At 44.8% G+C, this 26,589-nt stretch overlaps 1 protein-coding gene across 2 annotated transcripts in view; it reads left to right on the top strand.

Annotated features, from left to right (window-relative positions):
- The window catches only part of OXSR1 (oxidative stress responsive kinase 1), a 115,440-nt gene that overhangs the window by 76,000 nt on the left and 12,851 nt on the right, over positions 1-26,589 (top strand). For both annotated transcript variants that reach the window (XM_069084337.1, XM_069084338.1), the window contains exons 8-15: positions 1,303-1,436; positions 3,394-3,442; positions 5,134-5,199; positions 14,506-14,628; positions 15,413-15,448; positions 16,573-16,734; positions 21,538-21,605; positions 25,126-25,178. In XM_069084337.1, the coding sequence (XP_068940438.1) occupies positions 1,303-1,436; positions 3,394-3,442; positions 5,134-5,199; positions 14,506-14,628; positions 15,413-15,448; positions 16,573-16,734; positions 21,538-21,605; positions 25,126-25,178 (691 nt within the window). The remainder of the gene's footprint in view (positions 1-1,302; positions 1,437-3,393; positions 3,443-5,133; positions 5,200-14,505; positions 14,629-15,412; positions 15,449-16,572; positions 16,735-21,537; positions 21,606-25,125; positions 25,179-26,589) is intronic.

Below are 26,589 nucleotides of genomic sequence, written 5' to 3'. Positions count from 1 at the left end.
AAGAGGTCTGACCATTGACTTTGCTGCTGCCCCCAAAGCATGGAGCGGCTGGCAGCTGAAGCCTTCTGGCGTTCTGGTGGTAATCCTAAACCTTCCCCATCAGATCATGAGCTCCTGGGGAGCAGACTATCCCCCTTTTCTGTTCACATCTTCAGTGCTTAGCACAGAACTTAAGCACACCCTGAAAAATGCTTTGTTCATTCATTCATTCCTAGAGACTTGTCTGGAGACACTGAGAGGTTCAGTGACAAACCAGACTTCAGAGACAGAACTTGAACCCATGTTGTTCTGACTCCAGGATAACTCTCAATCTAATACTCCATGCTGCCTCCTCTTATTGTCCAGAATAAAGGACTTTCCAGTGTGCTGCCCTCTGCCCTGGTCACAGCACAGCTAGAGGAATGTCTCTAGTTATGACATTGCCATTTAGGAATGACATTGAAAAACTAGTGTGTGTCCATGGAAGAAGGACCGGGATGGGAAGGAGACCGGAAACCTTGCTTGTAGAAAGCCACTGAAGGAACTGGAGGTGTTGAGATTGGGAAAGAGAAAATTTCAAATATTTGAAAAGGGATGTATTTTGTTTGGCACCAGCAGACCTGGGACCAGTGGGTATGGAATTTCAGGAAGATAAATTTTGTACCATTGAAAGGAGGTTTCTGAGAACGCACTGGAGTTCCCAGTAACCAGAGGCCTCCAGCTGAAGGCTGAACAGCAGCCTAGGGGGTGGGCTAGAAAAAAGAAACGACTCAGTCCTTATTTTCCTTCTGTCAGGGAAAGGTGAGACCTACAAAGACATTGGAAAATGTAGTTATTTAAAGGTTGGCTGCCTTGTTGACTTGGCAGCCAGGATTGACCTTCCTTTGTAAAATCCCTTCTTCTAAGGTCTTGCCCTGCTGGCCCAACAGATGACTGAACCATACGTATTTGGGGCTGCTTGAGCAGTCACCTTACCTTGTCATCTGCCCGATTTCCCCTGACCCGCTCTGGAAGCCCTGCGGCCCCTAGAGTGTCTTCCCAGTCTTTGGCTCCTGCTTGCCCAGACTCCAGGAGCCAGGCTACCTTTAGTGCTGTAGTTAAGCCCCTTTGGGAAGTAGGAATTTGCAGGGTTGGGGGGAAGGAGGTGGTATTGATGGACTGGCAGGCAAACCTAACATCGCTTGATGGTAGAATTTATTCACAACTTTGGGAAACCAGTCCGTTTGCAAGTTGGCGACAGCTTCTATGGAATATGCTGTTTCTTAAGTCTTAGTGAAAATTGGTTGGTCCTCTAGCAGTTTATAATGGATTCAATTCTTTCAGGTATTAATGCTGACATTACAGAATGACCCTCCTTCTTTGGAAACTGGTGTTCAAGATAAAGAGATGCTAAAGAAATATGGAAAATCTTTTAGGAAAATGATTTCATTGTGCCTTCAAAAAGATCCTGAAAAAAGGTAAAAGAAGAGCAGGACCTGGAATCCTCAAACTCCTGAAGGTTGTTTGTGAAGTTAGATCTCACGTGTGCACGCACACTCACATGCGCACATGCACACGCACACACATGCACGTACATTCGGGTAGACTCCCCTACACCAGAGTCCTTCCTCAGTGCCTCATTATGTCAGGGAGCTGAGCCTCACTACTCAGACTGATGTTCTGGAATGGTTTCTGCAGCTGGAGAAGCTGGGAGCCAGGGCTAAGTCAGCTCTCCTCAAGGGATGCCCTTTTTTGACCCTAGCAGTTCTCAGAGACGGCATCCTGTGTTATAGGGTGACTTGATCTGTGTTTGTGGAGGGAATGTGTGCCCCAAGGATGCCAGAGATCTTTGAAGGGCCCCTGGAGACTGACCATCTCATTAAACTAGGAGGAGAATGCCCGTCTGAGTTTCCTGGTCTCTAGAGATAAACACAGCTGTCATTTGGTGCTCATAGAAACGTGACTTGGTTTTGAACACAAGCATCAAAAACCCTGGACACAATGAGTTCTGTATAGTGAATATTGCTGTTTATCAAGCCTTCCCTCCTTCCCTCCCTTCGGATTCCTCTGGGGCTCCCTTTGACTGTTGTGTCACCAGGACCTGAAAGCTGGGGCAGGCAGCAGAGGAGATGGGCCGAGGCCTGGCCTTCGGCCTGCATTTTGAAGGCTGGCAGTTGTGGAAAGATCTCATGGCCATTTTAAATCTTGATGAAAAGGACTCCACGCTGCAGTCTTTAGGACTGCTCGCTAACGTGTTAACGGAGCGTGAGGCCAGCCTAGGTGAGCAGCAGCAGCCTTTCTTCTTCCCCAGCCATCGTGCTGTCTGCTTGGACTGATTAGTGGTGTGATGGCCAGACATGTGTGCTATGTGCCAGCCAGCAGACGTGGGCCTCAGCACGGCAGACGTGCAGTGTGCTGCTCTGGCTGTCATCAAGGCCTGCCAGAGATGCGTGTGTCTTTCTGTGCTTTCTAGTTACAGCTCCCTGAGGTGGGTGTTTTATAAACCAGGACGTGTCTTTTCCTTTTCTGAGCCCGTCAGCTCAGTGACCCGCGTGGCCTCACAGGAACAGTGGTCACTGGCATTAACGTAGCGCTTTAAGGTTTGCAAGGCTCTTCCCATATGTCAGCTCATTTGATCCTCCCAGCAGCCCTGGGATGGAGGTGCTACTGTAATCATCCTCATTGTACAGATGAGGAAACTGGGCAGGGGTTAAATGACTTACCCAGGATCACACAGCTAGGAAGTAAGTGTCTGAGGTTAAATTGGAACTCTTCATGACTTCTGGTTCAGCGCTCTCTCCTGAGCCACCTTTGATAACCGTAACAACAAATGTTTACCACTGTTTGCAAACATTTTCTTTTTATACTAATAAGTAATGCTGAGATTCTTTTATATTATTTAGCCTGCTGGGTATTGTCCCAACATGTTTACCTGGTTTTTAGTGAAGTAAAATAGTTAATGTTTAGGTGCCAGAAAGGTAAAAAAGGCTTTAGGGGCGAAGGGCAGAAGGCAGTTAATTGGCCTGGGCTCTTAGTGCCCCCAGCAAGGGAGTATGGTCACATGAATCAGAGAGGAAAGTAAAGTTTGGTTCAGTCATTTCCACTTATTCAACAGAAAAGACCCAATTGTTCTTGCTGGGTTTCAGGGTCGGGGGAGCAACCCCTTACCCCTTCTCACACAGGGCACAACCTGAGGTTTCCTTAAGAAGTTCTCGATTCAGAGGGAAGGGTGGCACCTGGATTCTGGTTGCTGGTGCAGAGAAGAGCACTCTGCTCCACTCTCTGTGTCCTGTCCATTGTCCTGCTTTCCTCCTGGAGTGGGTGGGGGAGCAGAAGGGCCTTGGGCCGAGCTTTATTGGGACACCAGTGACCCTTTTCTTTTGGCTGCAGAATGGGAATTTACTTAAAAAATTTAACCTTTCATCTTGTTTTTAGACCAACGGCAGCTGAACTGTTAAGACACAAATTTTTCCAGAAAGCAAAGGTAGGAAAAACTCGCTCTTGATCATGAGTGTGTGTTAGCCCTCATTTAATCGGGTGGGTTTGAGGCTTTTTTAGGTTTTTGTGGACATATTTTGTTTTTACATTGAGAATGAGCCATTCTCAAATGTATCTGTCCCCCATGCTTTCCCCCGGCAAGCCACACCTTGGAACAACAAATTTTTGAAAAGGGAAAACTCTCCAGCCAAAAACAGCTGCACATTAGGCAGCAGCCTGTGTGGCACCCACTTGCAGGCCCTCCGGAGGACATTGTCTTGTCTTTTCTTCCCTGGCAGCAAGCTTGGTGTTTATAGAATATTGAGTTTTATTTTTATGGTGAATCAATCAAGCCTTTTTAGAGGCCTCCCCTGTGCCAGGGTATGCTGGGCTCTGGTGATGCAGAGCCCAGAGTGAGACAGGCCTACCTTCGGGGAGTTTGCATTCTAACGGTGGCACCAGCATATGGACCCATTGGGACTGACACCGCATCAGAGGCAATGAAAGAACAGAAGGGTTGGTTTGCAGCAGTGAGGGCCTCATTAGTACTCATCTGTAAAATGGGGGGGGGGGAGAATGGCGCCCACCTCACAACAATCAAATGAGAGAACAGTGTAAGACGCCTTGCAAACCTTAGAGTGCTCTGTAAATGCTGGCTGTCATCCTCCTTCATCATTCCCAGCCCCATCGTCATCATCAGTAATATTAAGATGAGGTAGTGGAAATGTGTCATGGCCCCACTTGTGTGCTTGTGTGACTCCTTCCAGCCTGTGTGGGAGTGGCAGCCAAGTTAAGCCTCCAAAGCGAGGAGCAGAAATAGGCTGGGGGCAAGGAGCTCAAGGGTTAAAGACAGGGGAAAATGGAACTCATTGACTTAAGGGTCAAGATTGAAGAGGAAGGCAAGTGAGGGCAGAGCAGTGGTCATAGATGGAGACAATGGAGGGGGAGGCAGAGGGAAAGAGGGAGGGACTGCTGTGTCGTGAGAATGATGGGGACATTCAGAATCCTAAACCCGGTGCTGGGCTGACACTCAGAAACTTAGTACATCCTCCTCACTTTTACAGCTGGGCAGACTGAGATCTGGGGAGCGGGGGGGGGTTAAGGTCACAGGTGGTAGCATCAGAAGTGGGACTCTTTCTGCTGCACCCGCTGGCTTCCCAGGAAATGTATGTCCCCAAACATGCTGGGTTTTGATTTTTCTTATTGGTGGCAATGGCTGCACCAGTAGGATGGCCAATTCTTTGGATTATTGGCATAGTCCTTGTACTTATTTCCCCTTCCTTCTCCAGCTCCCCCCAGGAGAATGTAAGCTCCTTGGGGGCAGGAACTGATTGTCTTTTGTTAACCCAGCGCTAGTGAGGAACTTTGCACATAGGCTACTCCACTGGGTGCCTGATAAATGTTGACGTGAAAAGTGAGTTCGTGATTTCCCCTACTTCTCTTGGGTGTATTGGTGTATCCCATAATAATCATCTCAGCATGACAGGTTTCTGCAGGGGTAGGACCAGAGATGAGCCAGCCAATCTCAAGTGATGGGGAGGGGAAAACTGAAAGTTCTCTCATACTTCGATAAATAGATGAACACATCATGTTCTAATAATGCAAAATGAAATGCTTTAATAACAAGTGCTTGATTCAGTAACAAGGTTGTTGTTTTTTAAAATAAGCATTATAAAAATCCTCTCTTTTCCCTTCTAGAATAAAGAATTTCTCCAAGAAAAAATGCTTCAGAGAGCGCCCACCATTACTGAGAGAGCTAAGAAGGTAACCACACATCCTTTATCACTTTGAAAATAGCTTGGAATATGTCCGCCTGTGCAGCATTCTGTTGCGGTGACAAGTCACTTTGCACATTTATTTCTAGCAGTCTCTGGATTGAAATGGTTACCTCCTTGTGAGTTAAGACCTTTCCACAACACAGTGAAAAGTCGAGTTAGAAACAGTCATTGATTGAAATCCAAAGAGTAACTCACAACTTCGTCTGCAGCCTATAGGCTTGGGAAAATGGCATGTTCTCTTGGGCTACTGTGGATAGCTTCTTGTTTTGTTTTTGTTTTTGTTTTTCAAGGAGCCCCACTTTACCTGAAGGGATATATTAGAAATAGCAAGTGGTTAGTGTCACATGGTTGCCAAAATATATTCAATTGTTCTCCAAATAGAAACATGTGCATGATTTATGTGAACTTTCTTCAAGGAGTACATCACATCAAAAGATCTCTGTCTAAACAGGGGTTCTGCCAATCCCTTGGGCAGTCTGGTGAAGACTGTGGACCTTTTCTCAGAAGAGTGTTGTTCAATATATGAAATGAAATACAAAGGTTTACAAAGAAAATCACTTATATTAAATGACAGCTGTCAATAGAGTTGAAAGATAGGTTCTTGAACCCCAGGTGCATGTGAATCAATTATTGTTATATTTTTCATTGTCTATGGTTCCTTTAATCATCATGTTGTTTTCTTTTCTCTTGATTTTATACCTTTTAATTATTACCTTATCAGATATAATGATTACAACTCCTAGTTTTTGGAATCACATACAACATGAAAGATTTTGTTTTATTTCTTCATTTTCATTCTGTGTGTATATCTGTAAATTTAAAATCTTTCTTGTATGCAGCAAATTGTTTTTTTAAGTCTATTCTTCATCTCTTTTTCTTTTTTCTTTTATTTATTTTAGTTTGCATCATTCATTTCCACAAAATTTTGAGTTACAAATTTTCTCCCCATTTTTCTCCTACCCACCACCCCAAAACAGCGATCCCACTGAATATCCCCTCCCCCAATCTTTTTTCTCTTGTCTTCCCCCATCCCTCTCCAACTTTCCAGTAGGGCATGATGGATCTGTATGACCCAGTGCCTTTATATCTTATTTCCCAGTTACATGTAAAATAATAATAATAATGTATATTTTTTAAACATTTGATTTTAAACCTTTGAATTCCAGATTCCTTCCCTACCCCCTTGTCACCCATCCTTACTGGGAAGACAAGCATTTCAGCATAGGCTGTACAGGTGTAGCCATGCAAAACATTTCCATGGTGGAAATATTGTAAAAGACTGACTATATTTTCCTCCATCCCATCCCACCCCCCCCACTTGTTCTATTCTCTACTTTGATCCTGTCCCTTTTCAAAAGTGGGTGCTTCCAACTTCCCTCACCCCCAGCCTGCCCTCCCTTCCATCATCCCCCCTCTCATCCCCTCCCCCCCCTACTTTCCTATAGGATGAGATACCCTGTTTAGTGTGTATGTGATTCCCTCCCTATGCCAGATTCATTGAGAATAGGGTTGACATTCCCTTTTGCCTTCCTGTTCCTGCCCCCCATTGTAACAGTTTTCCCTTTCCTCTTCTATATGAGATAATTTACCCCATTCTGTCTCCCCATCGCCTCTTATTGTATTCCTCTCTCACTCTTAATTCCACCTTTTAAGTATCATCCCTTCCTATTCAACTGGTCCTGTACCCTCTGTCTATGTATACCTGTACACATATATACACATTCTTACATATTCATTCATACACCCATATACCCTCCTATATAGACATATATATGTATACATATACATAGATACATTTCTATTCCCTTCAGCTATTCTTATACTGAGAAAAGTTTCATAAGTTACAATGATCATTTTTCCATGTAGGAATGTTAATAGTTCAACTTTGATAAGTTCCTTATGATTTCTTTTCCCTGTTTACCTTCTCATGCTTCTCTTGCTTCTTGTATCTGAATGTCAAATTTTCTATTCAACTCTGGTTTTTTCATCAAGAATGCTTGAAAGTCCTCTATTCCATTGAATGACCATATTTTCCCCTGAAACATGATACTCAGTTATGCTGGGTAGGTGATTCTTGGTTTTAATCCCAGCTCCTTTGACCTCTGGAATATCATATTCCAAGCCCTTCAATCCCTCAGTATAGAAGCTGCCAGATCCTGTGTTATCCTGATTGTACTTCCACAGTATGCGAATTGTTTCTTCCTGGCTGCTTATAATATTTTCTCCTTGATCTGGGAATTCTGGAACCTGGCTATAATATTCTTAGGAGTTTTCTTTTTGGGATCTTTCTCAAGAGGTGATCAGTGGATTCTTTCAGCCTCTGTTTTGCCCTCTAGTTCTAAAACATCAGGGCAATTTTCCTTGAGAATTTCTTGGAGGATGATTTCTAGGTTCTTTTTTTGATCGTGGCTTTCAGATAGTCCAATAATTTTTAAATTATCCCTCCTGGATCTGTTTTCCAGGTCAGTGGGTTTTCCCATGAGATATTTCACATTGCCTTCTATTTTTTCATTTGTTTGGATCTATTTAATAGTATCTTGATTTCTCATAAAGTCACTAGCTTCCATTTGCTCCAGTCTAATTCTGAAGCAATGATTCTCTTCAGTGAGCTTTTGAGATTCTTTTTTTCCATCTAGCAAATTCAGTTTTTTAAGACATTCTTCTCCTCATTGGTTTTTTGAGCCTCTTTTTCCATTTGAGTTAGTCTATTTTTTATGTGTTATTTTCTTCAGTCAGGTTGTTGACTCTCATTTTATAATTTTCTTGCATCATTCTCATTACTCTTCCCAATTTTTCTCCACTTCTCTTATTTGGTTTTCCAATCCTTCTTAAGCTCTTCTATGGCCTGTAAGCAGCTTATTCTTTTCTTGGAAGCTTCTGGTGCAGGAGTTCTGACTTCATTGTCTTCCTCCTGTTCCATGCTTTGATCCTTTTTTGTCCCCCAAAAAAGGAGTCCAAGGTTGGATTACTGTGCTTGTCTTGCTTCCCTCGTTTGCTCATGTTGCCACTCAATTACTTGACTTCTGAGCTTTTTGCCACAGTAGAACTCTGCTACCAGAGCGGGGAGCTTTGTCCCAATCACTGGGGTTTTCTCACCTGCTGGAGCTATTAGTTGTGTGCCTTCTCTGAAGCCTCCCCACACTCTGGCAAACTGATCACACACCCCAGGGCCTCTACCCTAGACCGCAATCCAGACCCCAGCAGGTTAAAGCAAGAGTGATTACCCCTCAAACTGGTCGCTTGGTTCCTCTGCGATCTGCAGAGCTCTGAAGCAGCTCGGAATTTGGCCACTATTTATTAGGTGGCCGCTGCATCTCAGTCTCTTCTTTCACCGGGGGCAAAGGCCGACCGCACTCCTGAATTCTCAGGTCCCAGAGTCCACACTGCACTGACCTCTCACTTTGTCCTTAGCATCTATGGGTTGATAATTTTGCAAACCACCACATCTGCTGGTGATCTGAGGTCCCTCCAGCCAGTGGCTGGTTGTGGCACTCTGAGGCTAAAACCTCTGGCTCAAGTGGGGCTGGGCTTGGCTCCCAGAGTGCTGTGCTGGCCCCTTCCTGATAGCCTGCTGGACTGTCTTCAGCGAGAGGTTAGCTTCTCTCTGTCATTTTGTGGGTTCTGTAGCCAGCTCTGTCCAGTCCCAGCCCTGCAGTGATAGGCCTGGCAATGGCCCTTGCAGTTGGTGGGTCAGGTTGCCGCCACGTCGATCAGGTCTCATCAGGGCATCTGTGCCCCTGGCATCCAGGCCTCTACGCCGGCCCCTGTGGTCTTTTGGATAGCTTCTTGTGATCACAGCAGGAGTCTCTTTGACTTTGGAACTCAGTAGAAAATGTGTGAGGCTGAGCTCAGGGCCAGATGGGGGCAAGGCTTCCACGTACATTGCACTCCCTTTTTGTCATACTTCCAGAACCCTTTGAGAGAGCAAGGAACAGAAAATTCTCTTTCAGAATTCTAATTTCTGTTCTCAAACTAGGCAATGCTGTATAGTGAATAGAGATGAGGAACTAAGTCAGAACAGCTCTGAATAGCTTTGTGACGTCAGGAAGGCCCCTTGGCCTCTCAGTCTCCATCTTCTATAGGCTGTTGCTGGGAAGAAAGCCTTTAGCAAACTGAAACATCCTACTACAAAAGGTAATGGGATTTTTCACACAAGAAGCGAGATTGCTCCATCATAGCCCCAGCAGTGGACCAGAAAGCAGAACATAGGAACCTTTGGGAATGTAATTGTCTGTAAGAAGGGTGAGGTAGGCCCAGGAGGTTCAGAGTTGGAACAGAGTGGGAGCAGCAGGAGGCATCACAGTGATGAAGGCAGAGGGTGACCCAGTAGAATATGAAGTGGGTTGGAAGGTTGTTAGGGCAAGGAGCTCACAGTGTTACCATTGACTCATTTGATGGTTGGTTGGAAATAGTTCTGATACTCTAATAGTGCATCTAGGACACTCCAGCCCTGCAGACCCAGACTCAGCAGGATGGCATCTTATTCAGCCTATGCCATGGAGACCAGAACGGAAGGATCCAAGAGTTTGAGGAGTCCAGGTTGTTCCTTTACAGAAATCCAAGTGTTTGGGAAACCCAATTGATTATCTGAAGCCAGTCTAAGGAGTAGAAATATCTCTGAGAGATTTTAATGGCGATGTGGTCGCCTGTTCTGTACTGAAGTCCGACTTTGATGCCTTATCTTGGCCTAGAGGCAACTGCATTTGCAGAATCTCAGAATGTGAAAGTAGTCCAACCCTTTAGTTGTTTTTTTCAATCATGTCCATCTATTTGTGGCCCTATCTGAGGTTTTATTGGCAGAGATACTGGAGTGATTTGCCATTTTCTTCTCCAGCTCATTATACAGATGAGGAAACTGAGGCAAACAGGGTGAAGTGATTTGCCCAGGGTCACACAGCCAGATTTGAATGCAGGAAGAGGAGTCTTTCTGACTGTACCACTACATCGTAGGCATGTAATTAACGTTTGTTGATTGATCTCATATTCTGTAATTGACCAGTGTTCTAGACTATCAAGTTCTTTTTTAATCCTGACTATCTGAGATTTCCCTCATGCCTCTGTGGAATCTCTACCTTTTCTGGCCCTTGTCCAAGTAATTGATAAATAGTCACCTTGGGATTAGCCCAGTGCTAGGAGCACTCCACTGTTCAGTTCTTTCCCAGTTAAGTTTGAACCCTTAATTACTGCTTTTGGGGTGTGACTGTTCAGTTCCAGGCCATCTGATTTTACGTGTGTTCAGACCGCACTTTTTTATCTTTTCTCCAAAAACAGTGTGACAGAGTCTGTCAAATGCTTTGCTAAGAGCCGAATCACCTCCTGTCTTTGGCATTTCCTTGGTTTACTGGTGGAGTGCCCTTATCCAAACAAAAAAGGAGAGCTGAGTTACTCTGGCCCAGCCTCTTCTTGGTGAAACCAGGTTGGCTCTTGTGGCCCCTGCATCCTTTTCTCACAGTTTACTGACCATCCCTTTAATGGGATCAGTAAGAATTTTGCCACGAACCAAAGTTAAATTCAGTGACCTAGAGCTTGCAGGCTGCAGCATTGTGGTCCATTTCCTGACAGTCAGGGCAGCATTACAGTGCCTCTCTGGAGCCTTTCAGGACCTCCCTGGTTCTTCTAAGGAGGGCAGCAGTCAGTGTAGAGGGTATGGTATCCAAGGATGACTTTCCCCTGGGCCCAGAGCAGCAGCAGCTGCTTCTATGTTGCTTGAAGGCTTTTTCACCCACTGGTCTTCATCTGATCCTCCTCATAGTTCTGTCAAGTACATACATGTTGTAGGTGTTGTTATCCCTGGCCTCTGGCTTAGCGATCTGAGGCTGGAACTTGAATGTGCTCTTTTAACTCATCAAGGGCAGCAAAGCCTAGAGAAGCTTTAACTGTTCCAAGCCAACCGCATGGTGGACTGGAAGGTGTCTGTTCGAGTTTGAGAGACTTAGCATCAGGGTGATTAATTTTTTTCCAGTATAGCAACTCATGAAGATAGTCTGCTTGGAGAGGATGCATTCTGCATCAGGAGACAGAATGTCCAGAACAGTCCGATTCTGGGCTGAATTCTCAGGAAGAGGACATGGTGAGCAGCCTCACTGGCCTGAGCCAGCAGGTGTTTGGTAGTGTTTCAGTCTCAAGCTTCACTTCTCCAGGAGACTTCTTCCTCTCTCATGCTACTTGGATGCAAAGTATACATCGATAACAGCTGTTGTTGATGTAATCCTTTAAGGCTTTCCAAGGACCACGGGGATTATTAGAGCTGAGGCTTATATATATATATATATATATATATATATGTATGTATGTATATATATATATAGCAGCTTGCCTGAGATCAAACACAGCTAGTGAATACTAGTGGCGGGAGTCAAACACAGGGCTCTCCTGTCTCCAAATTCAGTGTCTCTTCCATTATACCACCTTGCCTCTTAAGTCTTGCAGAAGAAATAAAATGACAAACCATTCAAACAATATTGAAGAACCCTGGAGACTGAGTAAGCAGGCTGCTGTTTGCTATAAATTGTGACTTGTGAATAAGAAATGAAGAAACAAAGTAGAAGATGGGCTGTCTTTAAACAGATGGGCAATTCTATCGAAACCTATAGAAGACAGCCAGAGCACCAATCAGAAGAAAATGCATGTCTCTAAATGCTTAGCTCAGTAAAATAGAAAGAGCAGACCAGTGAACTGAGTATCCAGTTTAAAAAAAAATGAAAAATCTCCCATTAAACATTAAATTGGGCGTCTTAAAAATCGCAGGTGAGATTACTGAAATTGAGTGTAAGAAAACCATTGAATTAATAAGTAAAACTAGGAGTTGGCTTTATGGGGAAAAAACCAATATAATAAACCATGGGGTAATATGGTTTTAAGAAAACGAAATCACTAGTATTAAAAATGAAAAGGGTGAATATATCACTAATGAAGATAAATCAAAGCAATTACAAAGAATTAGTTTGCCAAATTATATGCCAATTAAATAAACAATTTAAATGAAATGGAAGAATATTTACAAAAATATGAACTGCCCAGATTAACATTAGAGGAAATAGAAAATCTAAATAAACCTGTTTTAGAAAAAGAAAATGTACAGACCATAAATGAGTTTTCTAAGAAAAAAAAGCATCAAGACCAGATAAATTTTCAAGTGAGATCTCCCAAACATTTAAAGATCAACTGACTCTAATATTAAATAAATTATTTCCAATAATAAGCAAAGGAGTCCTACCAAGCTCCTTTTATGAAATAGATATGATACTGTTACCAGGAAGAGCAAAAACCAGAAAATTGTAGACCAATTTCATGGATGAATATGGATGCAAAAATCCTAATTAAATACTGACTACAATATGTTGCAAATCTACATTGTGACCAAGTGGGATTTGTACAAGGAATGCCAGCATGGTTTAATGTAAGGCAAATTATTAATATAATTGATTATATCAGTAACCAAAATCAACAGAAACCATATGAATATTTCAACAGATGCAAAGAAAGCTTTTGATAAAATACATTTATTCCTATTAAAAATACTTGAAAGCATAGGTGTAAATGAATTTTTCCTTAAAATGATAAGAAGTATTTACCTAAAACCATTAGCAAGAATTGTTTGTAATGGGGATAATCTAGAAGCCTTCTCTATAAAATCAGAATTGAAAAAAGGATGCCCATTGTCACTGATACTATTCAGTGTTTTATTAGAAATACCAGCAGTAGCAATAAGAGAGGAAAAAAATTTAAGGTTATGAAAATGGTCAGTGAGGTAATAACATGTTTTTGCAGATGATACGATGATATACTTGGAAAATCCTAAAGATTCAATTGATAAGTTAGTGGAAACAACAATTTTAGCAAAGTAGCAGGATATAAATAAATAAATAGAATAAACCCACATAAATAGATCATCAGCATTTGCATATATCCTACCCTCAAGGAGCTTTCACTATAATAGGGGAGACAGCATGCAAACAAATATAGGCAAGTTATCTACAGGATAAAGAGGTTATAATGAACAGAGGGAAGGCATTACAATTAAGGGGGAGGGTGGTGGGAAAGGCTTCCTGCTGTAAGATGAGACTTTGGCTGGGACTTGAAGGAAGCTGAGGAGGGAGAGCATTCTAGGCCTGGGGGACAGCCAGAAAAAAGTGCCAAGAGATGGAGTGTCTTGTTAATGGAGAAACCAAGAGGTCAGTGTCCGTGTGTCGAAGAGTATATTTTGGGAAGTAAGGTGTAAAAAGACTGGAAAGGTAGGAGGGAGCTGCACTGTGAAGGGCTTTGAATGCCATGTAGAGCATTTTATATTCAGTCCTCAAGGGGATAGGAAGCCAATGAGGAGGAACTTGTGGTGACACTGATAGACTTTCACTTTAGAAAATTCACTTTCCTGGTAGAGTGGAGTGGGGAGAGACTTGAGGCAGGCAGCCCTCGCTGCAGACTATTGCACTAGTCCAAGCATTAGAAATTTTAAGACAAATGTATGTTTAATTATTGAAAATTTCAAGCAATTATAACCATTCTCCAGTTATTCCATTTCTTATAAAATTACAGTAATCTTGGAAACCAGGTTATTATACTGTATCTACCAAAATAAATTACAATGAGAAATATGGCATTCTATGGTGCTTTTACCTTGGATACAGTTTAAACACTTCAGGTTCACATGTGGTGAGTAGTTCAGTGACAGAGCTGATCTGCATCATGAGTCCCCAGTGACTGGCAGGATGGCAGCCGGGGGCCCCTTTGTGGAGACCTGCTATGTACTAGCTCCATTTGGCCCTTGTTTGTGCACACAAAGTCATTCCGGAATGATTGCACTGATGAAACACTGTTGTTGGAACAAATGAAACATGCTGATTTTACTTTTGTAGACTTTGCCTCGCACTCTGTTTTTAGTTTTTAGATGAATAGCTATATTTATGCAGGAATCATAGTTGGAAACATCTCCTAATTGGGGACTGTTGCATTATATCCCTTTCCTCGTCCTTCTTGGGGTCTCCAAGGTCCCCTTCCGCTCCCTGTGGTGGGAGACAAACACTGGAAAATGGAAAGTGCTGGCTTTGTGGATGGTCCCTCCCCAAGGCTCTACTCAGAGTACTTTCAGCTTGATAATGCTAAGTAACCTAGCTCCTGAAGCCCCAGGGTCCTTGTCATAGCAGGAGAAGGCCATGCAGGGAGACTTTGGTGGAGGCAGGGAATGTATTAAAGTTAGGAAGAAGAATCGGTTGGATCTTGTCGCCCTCTTGGAGGACACATCAGTAAATACTCAACAATAAGAGAATGAACGTCTTGTTTTTCTGCTGAGCAGGTTCGGAGAGTGCCAGGCTCCAGTGGCCGGCTTCATAAAACAGAGGATGGTGGCTGGGAGTGGAGCGACGATGAGTTTGATGAAGAAAGTGAGGAAGGGAAGGCGGCCATTTCACAGCTCAGGGTCAGTAGACACCATCTTTGGGCCGAGTATTCTTTTTTTTAATAATATTTTACATTTTCCCCCAATTATGTGTAAAGACAATTATGAACATTTCTTTTTCATTTTGAGTTCCAAATCTCCCCCGCTCTGAGATGCTGAACCATTTGGTATATATCAGTTATCTTATGAAAACATGGGCCAAAAGGAAAAAAAACGCAGAAAAGAAGGAAAGTGAAAATGGCGTGCTTCGGCCTGCATTCAGTCTCTGTCAGCTCCTTCTCTGGAGATGCAGAGCGTTGTTTATCATAAGGCCCTTGGAATCGGCTTCGGTCATCAGAGTGCTGAGAAGAGCTACAGCATCCCAGTTGATCATCCCACAGTTGCTGTTACTGTGGGGTACGAGTATTTTTGAGGAGTAATTTCTCAATCAGTGATTGGAATCAGCATTTTATTTGTGCTGTTTAAAATTGGGTTAGCCCATCTACTGAAGCACTGTGTTTCTCACCTAGGCTGTTGTTGAAGTCTGTCTCAGAAGAAGCAAAGGGGGCCTAAGTCTGTGCTAGCAGAGGCCTGTCAGCCAGCACAGTTTTGCTCAGATGTGAGGCCAACATGATCACTTGATTCGGGCCGATGTTCATCCAGACGCTTGATATCTACATTAATATTTCAGAAGCCCTTTTCTGTTTCCAGTATTGATGGAACTGACTTGTGTGTTTTAAGGTGGTACTTTGGAACTTAAGGCAAATGGCCTGCCTTATTATAGCTTCTGAGATGAGGTTTATTTATTTTTTTGTCTCTCTTTCAGTCTCCTCGAGTAAAGGAACCATTAACGAATTCCGAGGTAAGTTGACTTGGTCAAACATAACCAAAAACATCATGTTCCAAGTATGTGTTTGCCATGTTTTCCAAACTGGTTTTGTACTTTAAAGGGGAAGTCAGTGGAGAGCTGCCATAGAAGCCTGTTCTGAATTACTATGGGCCCTAGAGACTTAAGTTTAGACTGAGACAATGCTTCTCTGGGGGGCCACTTGCAGGGCCACCCGGAGCAGGGAGCTTCTCCCCAGCTTGAATCAGCCTCTTGCCAGAGGGTCTTACATCTCCTAATCACTGCCCTGCTGTGCTCAGTGACTACATCTCTACATCACTTGCTTAAAGATGGAGGCCATGTTCTATCTTGGCTTCATTTCTAGATCTCGGCATGTTGTTTCATGTCACAAAAATCTGACTTTCAGACCCTTAGCTCTTTCCAGTTGCCTTTTTTACCTTTTAAAAACTTAATTCTTGGGGTGGCTAGGTGGCACAGTGAATAGAGCACCGACCCTGGAGTCAGGAGGACCTGAGTTCAAATTCAGCCTCAGACACTTAATACTTACTAGCCATGTGACCTTGGGCAAGTCACTTAACCTCAATTGCCCTGCCTTCCCTCCTCCAAAAAGCAAACAAAACAAAACAAAACTTAATTTCCTCTATCCCTACATTGCTTTATTTTACCATAATAAAGCTGTAGGAGATATCTGATAATGCTGACCAGTTAGGATCTAATCGCATAGCTCCCACATTCTCCCAGGTCCCTTCCTCCTGGCCCCCATTTGAGCCTGCCCCTTATGCCATGCCCCTCGCCGTGCCAAACTGGCTAAGGAGAGGCGATGGCTCTCGAGGTCAGCCTCAGGGGCCAGGCAGCCTCAGTCACTGCGGAATGAAGAGAGCGCGGCTGCTCAGGCGAGGGACACGGCTGCACGGAGAAGACATGCTCGCTTGTGTGTCTTTTCTGAGCTCCTGATTTAGAGACTTGCTCCTTTCTTTGGGGTGAGGGGATGGCTGGTGACCAAGGAGTGCCCTCCCCTCCCTCGAGGTTTCCAGAGTGAGGCAGAGGCTGGGAGGCTCCCAAGCAGAAGTGCTCTGCAGCTCTCTGGCCCGTCTGCAGGCCCTTCCCTGAAGCCACATGTCCACCCTTCTGTGTTTCAGCTCTTTCCTCCATCTGATGCCATGGGTACTTTACTCCAAATTCCAGGACCGTCTCCTGCTCAACTACCTCAGCCAGCTGGACAGACTCCTGCCCATTCAACCCACATCACTGTCCCTCCACCTGTCCAGGCACCTGCAGCTCCAGCAGGAGGAGCAGGGCAGGTAAAGATGACAGTGTTTGTTTGGTGGGGGGACCTTTTCGGGAAGAGACAGCATCCAGAGGAGCACCAGCAGAATGGGGAAGGAGCCACCTGGAAGAGAGGAGGCTGGGGGGAAGGTGACAGTAGCCTTTGCAGGCCATGGAGCCAGTACACAGGTCGAAGCTGCAGGGAGGCAGGTTTGCCGTCTGGCCTCTGCACTGAGGTTGTGAACCTCCCACTGAAAACATTCAGGGTAACTCCAGGTGGTCCTTGGTACCCTCTGGTTCTGGGTTCCCTGTAGATGTTTTCCCCAAATAAAAAGGGCTCTCCAAAGGGTTTTGGGGGAGTATACCCATTTGTGAAATTGAGAGTGGTATAAGAAGAGGGATACTTCTGTAGAAAGGGTGTGGAATTTGGAGTCAGAGGGACATGGGAATCCCAGCTGTGCAGTAAGGCAGTAAGCCTTTGTGACCTTGGGCAAGTCTCAGGCCCTTTCTGGGCCTTATCCCTGAGCTCTAAGTCCAAGACCCTGTGAAAGGAACTCTCCAAGGTCCCTGATTGGATTGTTACTCCTAATTCTGAGCTGCTGCTCCTTGGTGCTTTCTTGTCTGACACAGCAGCTGCTTGGGAAGCCAGGGTGGGCCGCTTCCCTCCTGCTAGGGGCCATTCACACCTGGTTCAGGAGCCCAGCTCAGGAGAGTTAGCTGAATGTTCACTTTCTGAAAATCACCTTGGCTAGAACGATGCCCCCAAAGTGCATGTGCTGTTGTTCCATCGACTGGTTTATACCACACAGTCGCTGATGACTTCTCAGGAAGCCAGCGAGGAAGCAAAATGCTCCTGATTAGGGGGAAGGAGTGACGGAGCTGAGGGTGTGAGGGCACTCAGAGCCAAGGGCACAGCAGTGATCTCTGCAGCCCGAGAGCAGTGATGACAGGGGAAGGAAGTATTGGCAGAGAGCTGAGCCGAGAGCCAAGGGAGGCTTCCCGAGAGGCCATCAAGGACAGAAATACAGAGACGAGAACATCTAATGTCGTCTGTACAGCCTAACACAGCGTGCTAACATAACGTTAATCAATAAGAATTTCCAGTGCTCTTGTTGGAGCAGTGCTGCCATAGACACTCTGGAGGAAACAATGTGGCAGAGCAAGATTTTGCTTGGCCTGAGAAGTGGGGCTTCTTGTTTCCAACCTGAGGAGACTGCTGACATGTCCCACCTGTATCATCTCTAAAATAGCAGCATGTTATTTTTAGTGGACCAAGACTCAGAGTTGATGGCATAGAAGCAATATAAATAATGTTCCTGTGAACCTAGCCTGAGATCTAGAAAGAGCTTTAGAGGTCACCTGGTTTGGCCTCCTCCTTTTGCAGATGAAGACCCTGAGGCCCAGAGAGGGGACATGACCTTTCAGGTAGCAAATAGGAGAACCAAGATTTGAACCCAGGTCCACGGACTCCAAATCCAATGCTCTTTCTAACGTGCCCATGCTAGCCTTTTTTATTTTTAGAGGATAGACAGTCCTAGCTCATGTAGGCTAGAATTGCAGGAGCCAGTCATAGGTTCCATGAAAAGTTTAACCTGCTTCATTTTCTAACCTGGGCTGGTTCCCTAGGCAGCCAGGTAGCCCTCTGCTCCAGGAGAACAATCATCCATACTGGGGGATTCAGCAGACTTAGTGTAGACACCCAGTCAGTGTGAGCCAGACTGCAGCTTGGCCTCCCCTGCAGCAGGGACCCAGGTATGCACTTCCACGCCCACTTAGATTTTTCAGTGTAAAACAACACCAACAAATTTGCAACCCTGGATTTTCTTTTTCTTTTAACTTTTTTATATTTTATTTTCTTCTCTGATTACATATAACACCAGTTTTTTTTAACATGTTTTTAAAATTTCAAGTTCCAAATTCTCTCCTTCCTTCCCCTCTCCTTGAGATGGTAAGCAATCTGATACAGGTTATACATAAGCAGTCATGTAAAACATTTCCATATTAATCAGTTTGTGAAAGAAATGTCAAACAAATGATATGGAAAAAATTGTATGAAGCAGTCTGTATTCAGACTCCATCCCTTCTTTCTCTGGAGGTGGCTAGCATTTTTCACCATGATTCCTTTGGGATTGTCTTGGATCATTGTATTGCTGAGAAGAGCCTGGTCATTCACAGTTTTGTTCATTGTACAGTGTTACTATTACTGTATACAATGTTCTCCTAGTTCTGCTGACTTCACTTTGCATCAGTTCATATAAAGTCTTCCCAGGTTTTTCTGGAATCATCTTGTCATTTCTTATAACACAATAATATTCCCTCACAATCATATATCACAACTTGTTTAGCCATTCCCAAGTGGATGGACATCCTTTCAGTTTCTAATTCTTTGCCACCACAAAAAGAGCTGCTCTGAATATTTTAGTACAAATAAGTCCTTTTCTCTTTATAAATTTTTGATGTTTTTAAGGACATAGACCCAGCAGTGCTATTGCTGGATCAAAAGGTATGCACAGCTGTATAGACCTTGCTCTCCAGAATGGTCGCCACCCTGAACTTTCTTCACCAGTTTGTATGTTTTTCCCAATTATAAATTAATCTGTTGGTAATATTCCCCTCAAAAAGGAACAATAGGGTTTTTTTTTTTGTAGTTGTTGTTGTTTTTTTAAAGCAATCGGGGTTAAGTAACTTGCTCAAGGTTACACAGCCAGGTGTTTCTGGGTGGGTGCTAAGTGTCTGAGCCCGGGATTTGATCTCCAGGTCTTTTCCACACTGGAGCTGGTGCTCTTACTTGCTGTGCTACCTGGCCACCCCTATAGGTTTTGATATAAATAAATTATGTCCTAAATTCTAAGTTTTACTTTAAAAAATGAAAAACTCCAGTTCATTTTCCTTTAAGCAATGGCTCTGTGATCTCAGGTCACATGACCTGTGATTCCAGCCAGGGTCTGATGACCTTGTTGTCTCCTGTATCTCACTGTTAACTCTTCCTCGCACTTGGAAGTTCAGCGTTTTGTGTGTTTTCTGAATTGCCACTGTGTTTAGCTTGGACTGATTCCCCTTGTTTAGGGTCATTTGCATAGTGGACATTGCCACCTCCTTCAGGAGAATTTTCCTGCTTCCCTGGGGTTAGGAGGGGCCCCACCAGTCAAGTACTTTATACTTATTGTGTTTCTGGACTTAGGAATCTGTTGTGTCCCCCAGGACCCTGGTGGGTGAGGCAGGTTCCGTTTTGGTGTCCCCTGTGCCTAGCATAGAGCCTGGCATAGGCGGAGTACTTAGTAAAGGCTTTTTGATTGGTCGATTCCCCCATGCTGAAAACCGCACCACACTTTGCCCACCTCAACACTATCCACCAGCCCAGAATAATTCACCTGCTAGTTTGGTTTTCTTAGTGTTTATTATTATTATAAATAATAACAGTATTATTTGCTTGTTTGTGATACTTTTTGCTTACTAGAAATCAACCTTAAAATACCTATTTATGCAAATGAAATTTATGCCTAATTTTAAGTAGACTCAGTTATGAATTTTGATAGAAATGATAAAGTAAAGCATGTTCTGAACACTTACTAGCTGGCTATGATATTGACCTCTTGATTTCATTAGAGACAAATGTACCCAAAGAGAGAAAGCTCTCCCTGGGCACAGAGGGCCTGGGCTGAGGAAGACTGGGCGGTGGATGGAGCCCACGGAGGCTCTGTGAGGAAGAAGGCTCTGAGGGCACTTCCCAGCACAGCAGAGGCTTGGCCGTGTCTTAAAATGTTGAATTCTGTCTAAAAAAAATTTCCCCCTTTAGTCTTATTAGTGAGTCATCAGAAAGACAGATTTTTATCTTATAGCCAATTTAACTGGAATACATACATACATATGTGTACACACACACACACACACACCCCACAAAATGAGACTATCCAGAGAGATATTTATGACTTGTTTATTTCCCCAGTACATAGTCCAAAATCACAGATAAATCTTGCGGTTCCTCTGTTATATGCAGGCGATAGAAGGTGAACATGCACTCTGTCTGTCCTTCCCCTCCCCTCCTTCCACCCATGGGCCATCCCTTCTCTCCTCTCCATCCCCACGCCCATCTCTGTCTGTCTACTGAAATCCTGCCCCTTCCTCAAGGCTTCAGTCCAGCAGTGGAGTCTGTGTGGTGACTTCCTGTTCTCCACCTTGTTTTCTGTCTCCTTCCAGTGACCCCTTCCTTCTCTTACTTTTTTTTTTTTGCTTTTTTTGGAGGGCAATTGGGGTTGAGTACCTTGCCCAAGGACACACGTCTAGTATTTTTTTGGTGTGTTAAGTGTCTGAGGCCGGATCTGAACTCGGGTCCTCCTGACTCCAGGGCCGGTGCTCTATTCACTGCGCCACCTAGCCGCCCCACTTCTCTTAGTTTTCAAGCCCCCTTTTAGTAGCACTCATCACATTCTGACTCATACTGGGATGATTGTACACGTGGCCCATTGACATGACCAGAATAAAGATTCTTCGAAGGCCACTAAGGCTTCCTGTTTGTCTTTGTCCCTTCGACAGACCCATCACCAGTGTCCTTGTGAAACTTTAAGACTCCGTGGCTTGGTTTTTTTTTTTCTTTTCCTAGGAAAAGTGCTTCCCTAATGATATTTGGCTTACTTTATATTCCCTTACGTTCCCGCCTATACCCCCCCCTGTAAGCCATAGGAAAAGGCCCGGAAGAGTGTTAGGTGAATGGGAAACTCGCCTCAAACTAAAGACTAGGCCCTTGGTCATTAGCCCTGTAGCTCGGCTGCTGCCTAGACTTGTCTGAGTGCTTGAGGCTTGGTGGGAAATGACGTTCTTCTTTTGAATATGATTTCCAGGCTCCGCCTTCAGAAGGGGCAGGTTCCCAAGAGACCAAGGTCCCCATCAGTCTGGTACTAAGGTTAAGGTAAGTTGATGACTTTGAATAGCCTGACCTGCCTTTTAGTTCTTAGAGGCACGAGTTTCCCTAAAGGCTTACAGGTGAAGGCAGGTGGAAACCCCTCCTTTGTAGAGTATGTTGTCCTGTTGGCTACCAGCTTTATTCAGACTCCAGAAATAAATAGCATCACAACGTGATGCCTGTAGTACAGAAGGAAGATGACTCCAGACCTGACCCAGGATAGGCAGGATGTGCCTGGAGGCATGACTCCTACCCCATGGGCATCTTCCCTGCCCCCCAGGCCACCAGATGGGTGCATATTGTATACAGGAGAGCTCAGTGGGGCCGAAGTGATCCAGGCAGATACATGAGTGGACTGGACAACCTTGGCTTCACTGGTGCCAAGGAGCCCAAGAATGGGGTCAGGGTGGAGGGGTCCTGGGGACATAGAAAAGGAATATCCCATTGGTCAGAGATTACTGGGTAGGGGGGTCCTGGGGACATAGAAAAGGAATATCCCATTGGTCAGAGATTACGGGAGGGGGGGTGCCTTTCGCCCTGTCAGGAGTTTGGCAGGGCCACCAGACCTGGCTCCCGGGCAGTGCTGGAGGCCCCATGGACACAGAGACAGAGGTGACAGGGTGTGCTGACTTTTATTCACTTCGCTTTAGTTTAGTGGCTGAGGACCACTCTACTCTTTATTTGTGTGGACTAAAAAATATATTTGTAGAGTATCAACTCTGCGACTGACTGAAAAACTGAAGTTGTCAGATGTGATTTGAGTCCCTTTTTTTAACCTGAGTGAAGCCAGTACAAGTGCTCCAGAGTTAGAGACCACGTCTGGTCCCCAAAGGTCTCCAGCCTGGCCTTGCTCTTGCTGTGGGATTGGGCCTTCTCTTTCCCAGCAGGGCCGCTTTCCTACCCCAAGCTGGCCAACAGTGGCTCCTGGACACTGTAGTTCTGTTGTACGGGAATGCCTTGTTTTAGATTGTAAGCACCTGGAGAGCAGGGCCAAAGGCTTTTGGTCTGTGTATTCCCAGTGCCTCCCCTGGTGCCTTGAACCTAGCAGGTGCCCAATTTGCAGATGCCATTGAACCAGCCCCTTGGAATTAGTAATGGGGCTGTCCTAGCATCCAGTCCTAGGACTGAGAGATGGAAAGGCCTTCAGCTACCCCAGTGTAGCAGAGCTGAGGATCCGAATTCAGGTCCTTGGTCTTCCACTGCTTCCTGCCTGTTGCTCACTGTGGAGGGAGAGGCCAGCAGGGAGCAAGTCCAGGCTCATTTGGTAGCTGACTCCTCCCACCCCATGAAGGAAGCCGTATTTCTAATGATTTCAGCTTCCCGAGGCAGTTCTTTTTGGAGTTGCTGCAGAAAAAAGTCATTCAAGATTTCTCCAAAGATGGCCAAAGAAAGGCCGACCTGTTGATGACATTTTAATAATATGTTAGTAACAGTGCCCTTTCTTCTTGCCCAGACATTGGAGAGCCCAGCAAAGGCTCTTAGAGAGCCTCCATACTCAGATACAAGCAGGAGCAGAGCTGCCCCTCACAGCTGTGGCGCCATCACCTCTCTCATTGCTTTAAAATGGTTTTCCATCCACTTCTCTTTTGTCTGCTCATGGGCTGCACTTCTGTAGTAGTTACTAAATATTACATGTGATCTTTGGGGAGGAGATACTTAAAGAGATAGGATTTGACTTTCCCAGGTGTTGGGTGCTAGGGGACACTGTGTCTCAGAGCAGTCTGTTGTGGGGAGGCCTTACTCTCCCATGTTAACATCTCCAGTGGGGGTTATACATTGGACTTTCTGAGGAATTTTCCATTGACCAAGCAGCCGTAGCCAGCCCTGTTTACCAGAGGTGATGAAGGATACAGCAAAACTGGCAGATCTGGTGTTGGCCCCTGGGGTCTTACCGTGTAAATGAGAAAACTCTTTGAAAATCCCATTAAATCAAGGCAGGGCCAGAAGAATCACGTGCTCAAGTGCAGAGCACAGAAATTCAGAGGGAAAAGTCATTGTTGTGGGGAGTCGGGCAAGGAGTATTTGTTCCAAGTCTTGAGCTGGTTAGCCTGTCTTCACTCACCTTTCCGGAACATTGAATGTCTGGTGTATTATTTGGCAGACTTGCCAAAGGTTGAGGCCTGCCTCAACCCCCTCTTAGGGAAAAGGGACCAGGAACAACTTGGCCATTCTAATTCTTTGCCTTCAGGCTAGCTAATCCTAGGGCACCTTGCTGTCACCCCTGGGAATTATCCTTGGCCACAATTCTCTTGCTAATTCATGTGATAATTGGCCCAAGTGAAGTTACCTTTCGTGCCCATTTTGATATATAACTGTTCACAAATAGCCCTATGAAGTAAGTAGTACAAATATTATCCCTGTTTTACAGGGAGAAACTGAATTTCAGAGAAGTTGTGGGGTTTGCCTGGAGATTCAGAACTAGTAAATATCAGAGCTGGAACCTGAACTCAGAGCTTCTGAATCTGACTCTATGGCGACTCCATGGAGGAAGAGATTTAAAGGAGCCCTTCACGCTAGGGAGGAGCAGGAACTGCCCGGAACGTGGTCATCTGGCCTCGGGGACCCATTCCATTCCACAGGACAAACTCCTAGTCCAGACACTTGGCAGGGAGTCAGGGAACCTGGTGTGTTGGGCTCCCATGAAATGGAACTGGTCCCTTGCTTTTCATTCTCCTGCTGGGGACTGGAATTTCTTCTCCCTTATAGTCCCCTTACTCCCCACTCCCAATCACACTAGCTCCAGGTTTGGCATCAGATTGTTTGCCTAGAGGAGTCTCCCCCCTTGAGAAGGAGAACCTGTGTCTGCTTGAGTCCCACACCTGATGTCTCCGCCACCACCAGGCTCACTGTCAGCAAATGAGCCGGGCTTCTCAGTCTGTCAGTTCTTGTATTTCTGAAGGCTGACAGTCTCCTTACATTTAACATTACTGAGCCTGTCTCAGACTAGTCCAGGTAATTGGATGTGGAACATGCCGGTATTTCTATGACCAAAATGTGCAAGTGACATTAAGGTTGTTTAATTGAATAGAAATCATCTGGGAAGTCACCTAGAGAGGTTGCTGGCTTTACTGCCCAGCAACAGACTAAGATGATTCTCATGGCTCATATAGTGTGCTCCACCGTGCTTCATAAAAATGACCCCCCCACAGTGTTCAGTGGGGTCACTGTTCTGGGGTGGTGGGGAGGGGAAACACGGGGAGAAAATTTGTAACTCAAAATCATGTGGAAATGAATGTCGTAAACTAAAAATAAACATAAAATGTAATAATTTTTTTTAAATGATCCCCCTACCACCCAGCTGGATTGAAGTCTGGAAGTTCAAAATGAATCAACTTTTGCAGGTGGTAGGAATGAGCCTGTTCTCCCCCAGTGGCAAAGCCAGGGTGTTTGGTGGTCTCAGACAGAAAGCAGAACTTGTAAGGGAGGGAGGGCTTTTCTGGGCAAAACTGACTACCTTCTGCTGCATCTCCAGTGTACCCAGACATAGACATTCTGGTTTTAATGCGTTTGCTATTCTCTTCCACAGGAATTCAAAGAAAGAACTTAATGATATTCGATTTGAATTTACTCCAGGGAGAGGTAAGGTAACATGGTATAATGAAGGAAAATTATTTCTCTCTTTTTTTTTTGGAGGGCAATTGGGGTTAAGTGACTTGCCCAAGGTCACACAGCTGGTTTTTGTGTTAAGTGTCTGACGCTGGATTTGAACTCAGGTCCTCCTGACTCCAGGGCTGGTGCCCTGTTCACTGCACCACCTAGCCACCCCTGGAAAATTATTTCTAATGGATGCTGTCATTGCTTGCCTAAGAGGCAGAAAGGTCCATGTTCCTTTAAGGGACTATGTGCTCAAATCCTGAAATACTGGGAAGTTTCCATTTTAAGCTTCAACATGTATTGATTGCTTTGGGAGGTAGGGGAAAATTTCTAGGTTCATAGTTTCCTTTTGATTAACAGCAAACACAAGTTGGATAATAAGGGGCCTGTGTCAGGTAGTAAATTAGAGCTCTCCAAGCTTTGGATCCCAGCCAAGGCACTGACTGTGAGATCCATCTGCAAAATGGGGGTGACGATGCAGCCCTTCCCTGCCTTTACAGGGTGGTTAGGAGACTTGGCAGCCTTTCAGATAACCATCTACATGTGAGTTCTGTGTGGAGGACCCAGGCCTTGGCCTTGCTGTGTGGATGCTTCTCTCCCACCTCTTTCTGGTTATGAAAGCTTCTATCTGATGACAAAAGGAGTGATGAGACCAGACAAGAGGACGACAGACAGACGGAAGGAAGACAGCGAGCAAGATACTGCCCGGCTGGCTTGAGGAGGAAGCCATGAGAGAACGCTTGTTTTCTTTGGTCAGCCTGCATGGTCAGCCTCTGGCAGGGAAGAAGCAGGGCCGTGTCTTGTTTGAGTTGTGTGAGGGCCTGGGCCAGCAGAAGTGTATTTTATGTCATTCCCATCTTGGTGTCAGAATCTCCTGGTTGTAAGGAAGCCTTGAGATACGACACATACACTTATCCAGGCATCAGGCGTCCTGAACCTCAGCAGAAATCGTCCCCTCAGCATCTCTCAGCCAGCATGAAGCCTCCACTTGGAATTTCCAGGCCGGGGAAGCCTATTCCATCTTGGGAGAGCTCTGAGTAGTAGGGAGCTTTTCTCTAGATCTGTAGTCTTGAGTAAAATCGGTTTCTCTTCAACCTTTCCTTTGACTCCCTGTAATGTAATGCCAAGCAAAGGCAACTTCCCAAGGTTCAAAATACCAGCATAGGTGCTCTCCATTTTATTCAGTGACAAACCAAGAACAGAGAAGATAAAAACATGACATCATTCCAAATACAGCATTTACTAAGTGTGATTAAATAATCTCCAAGTACTACCCCACCCCAGGACCTTCCAATCATTCAATCAATTACAAAGTCCCTGTTCTAAATACTTCTCCACCCCTAGGCTATACCTTAATTAAGTCCACCACAAAGCCCCTCTTCTCAAATGGAGATTA

Source organism: Petaurus breviceps, unplaced genomic scaffold (assembly GCF_028583685.1).
Source record: "Petaurus breviceps papuanus isolate PSGF00001 unplaced genomic scaffold, PetGlider_PUasm1.0 174, whole genome shotgun sequence".
Lineage (NCBI taxonomy): Eukaryota > Metazoa > Chordata > Mammalia > Diprotodontia > Petauridae > Petaurus > Petaurus breviceps.
Note: the sequence above shows the minus strand (reverse complement) of the source record. Positions and strands in the feature narration are given on the sequence as shown.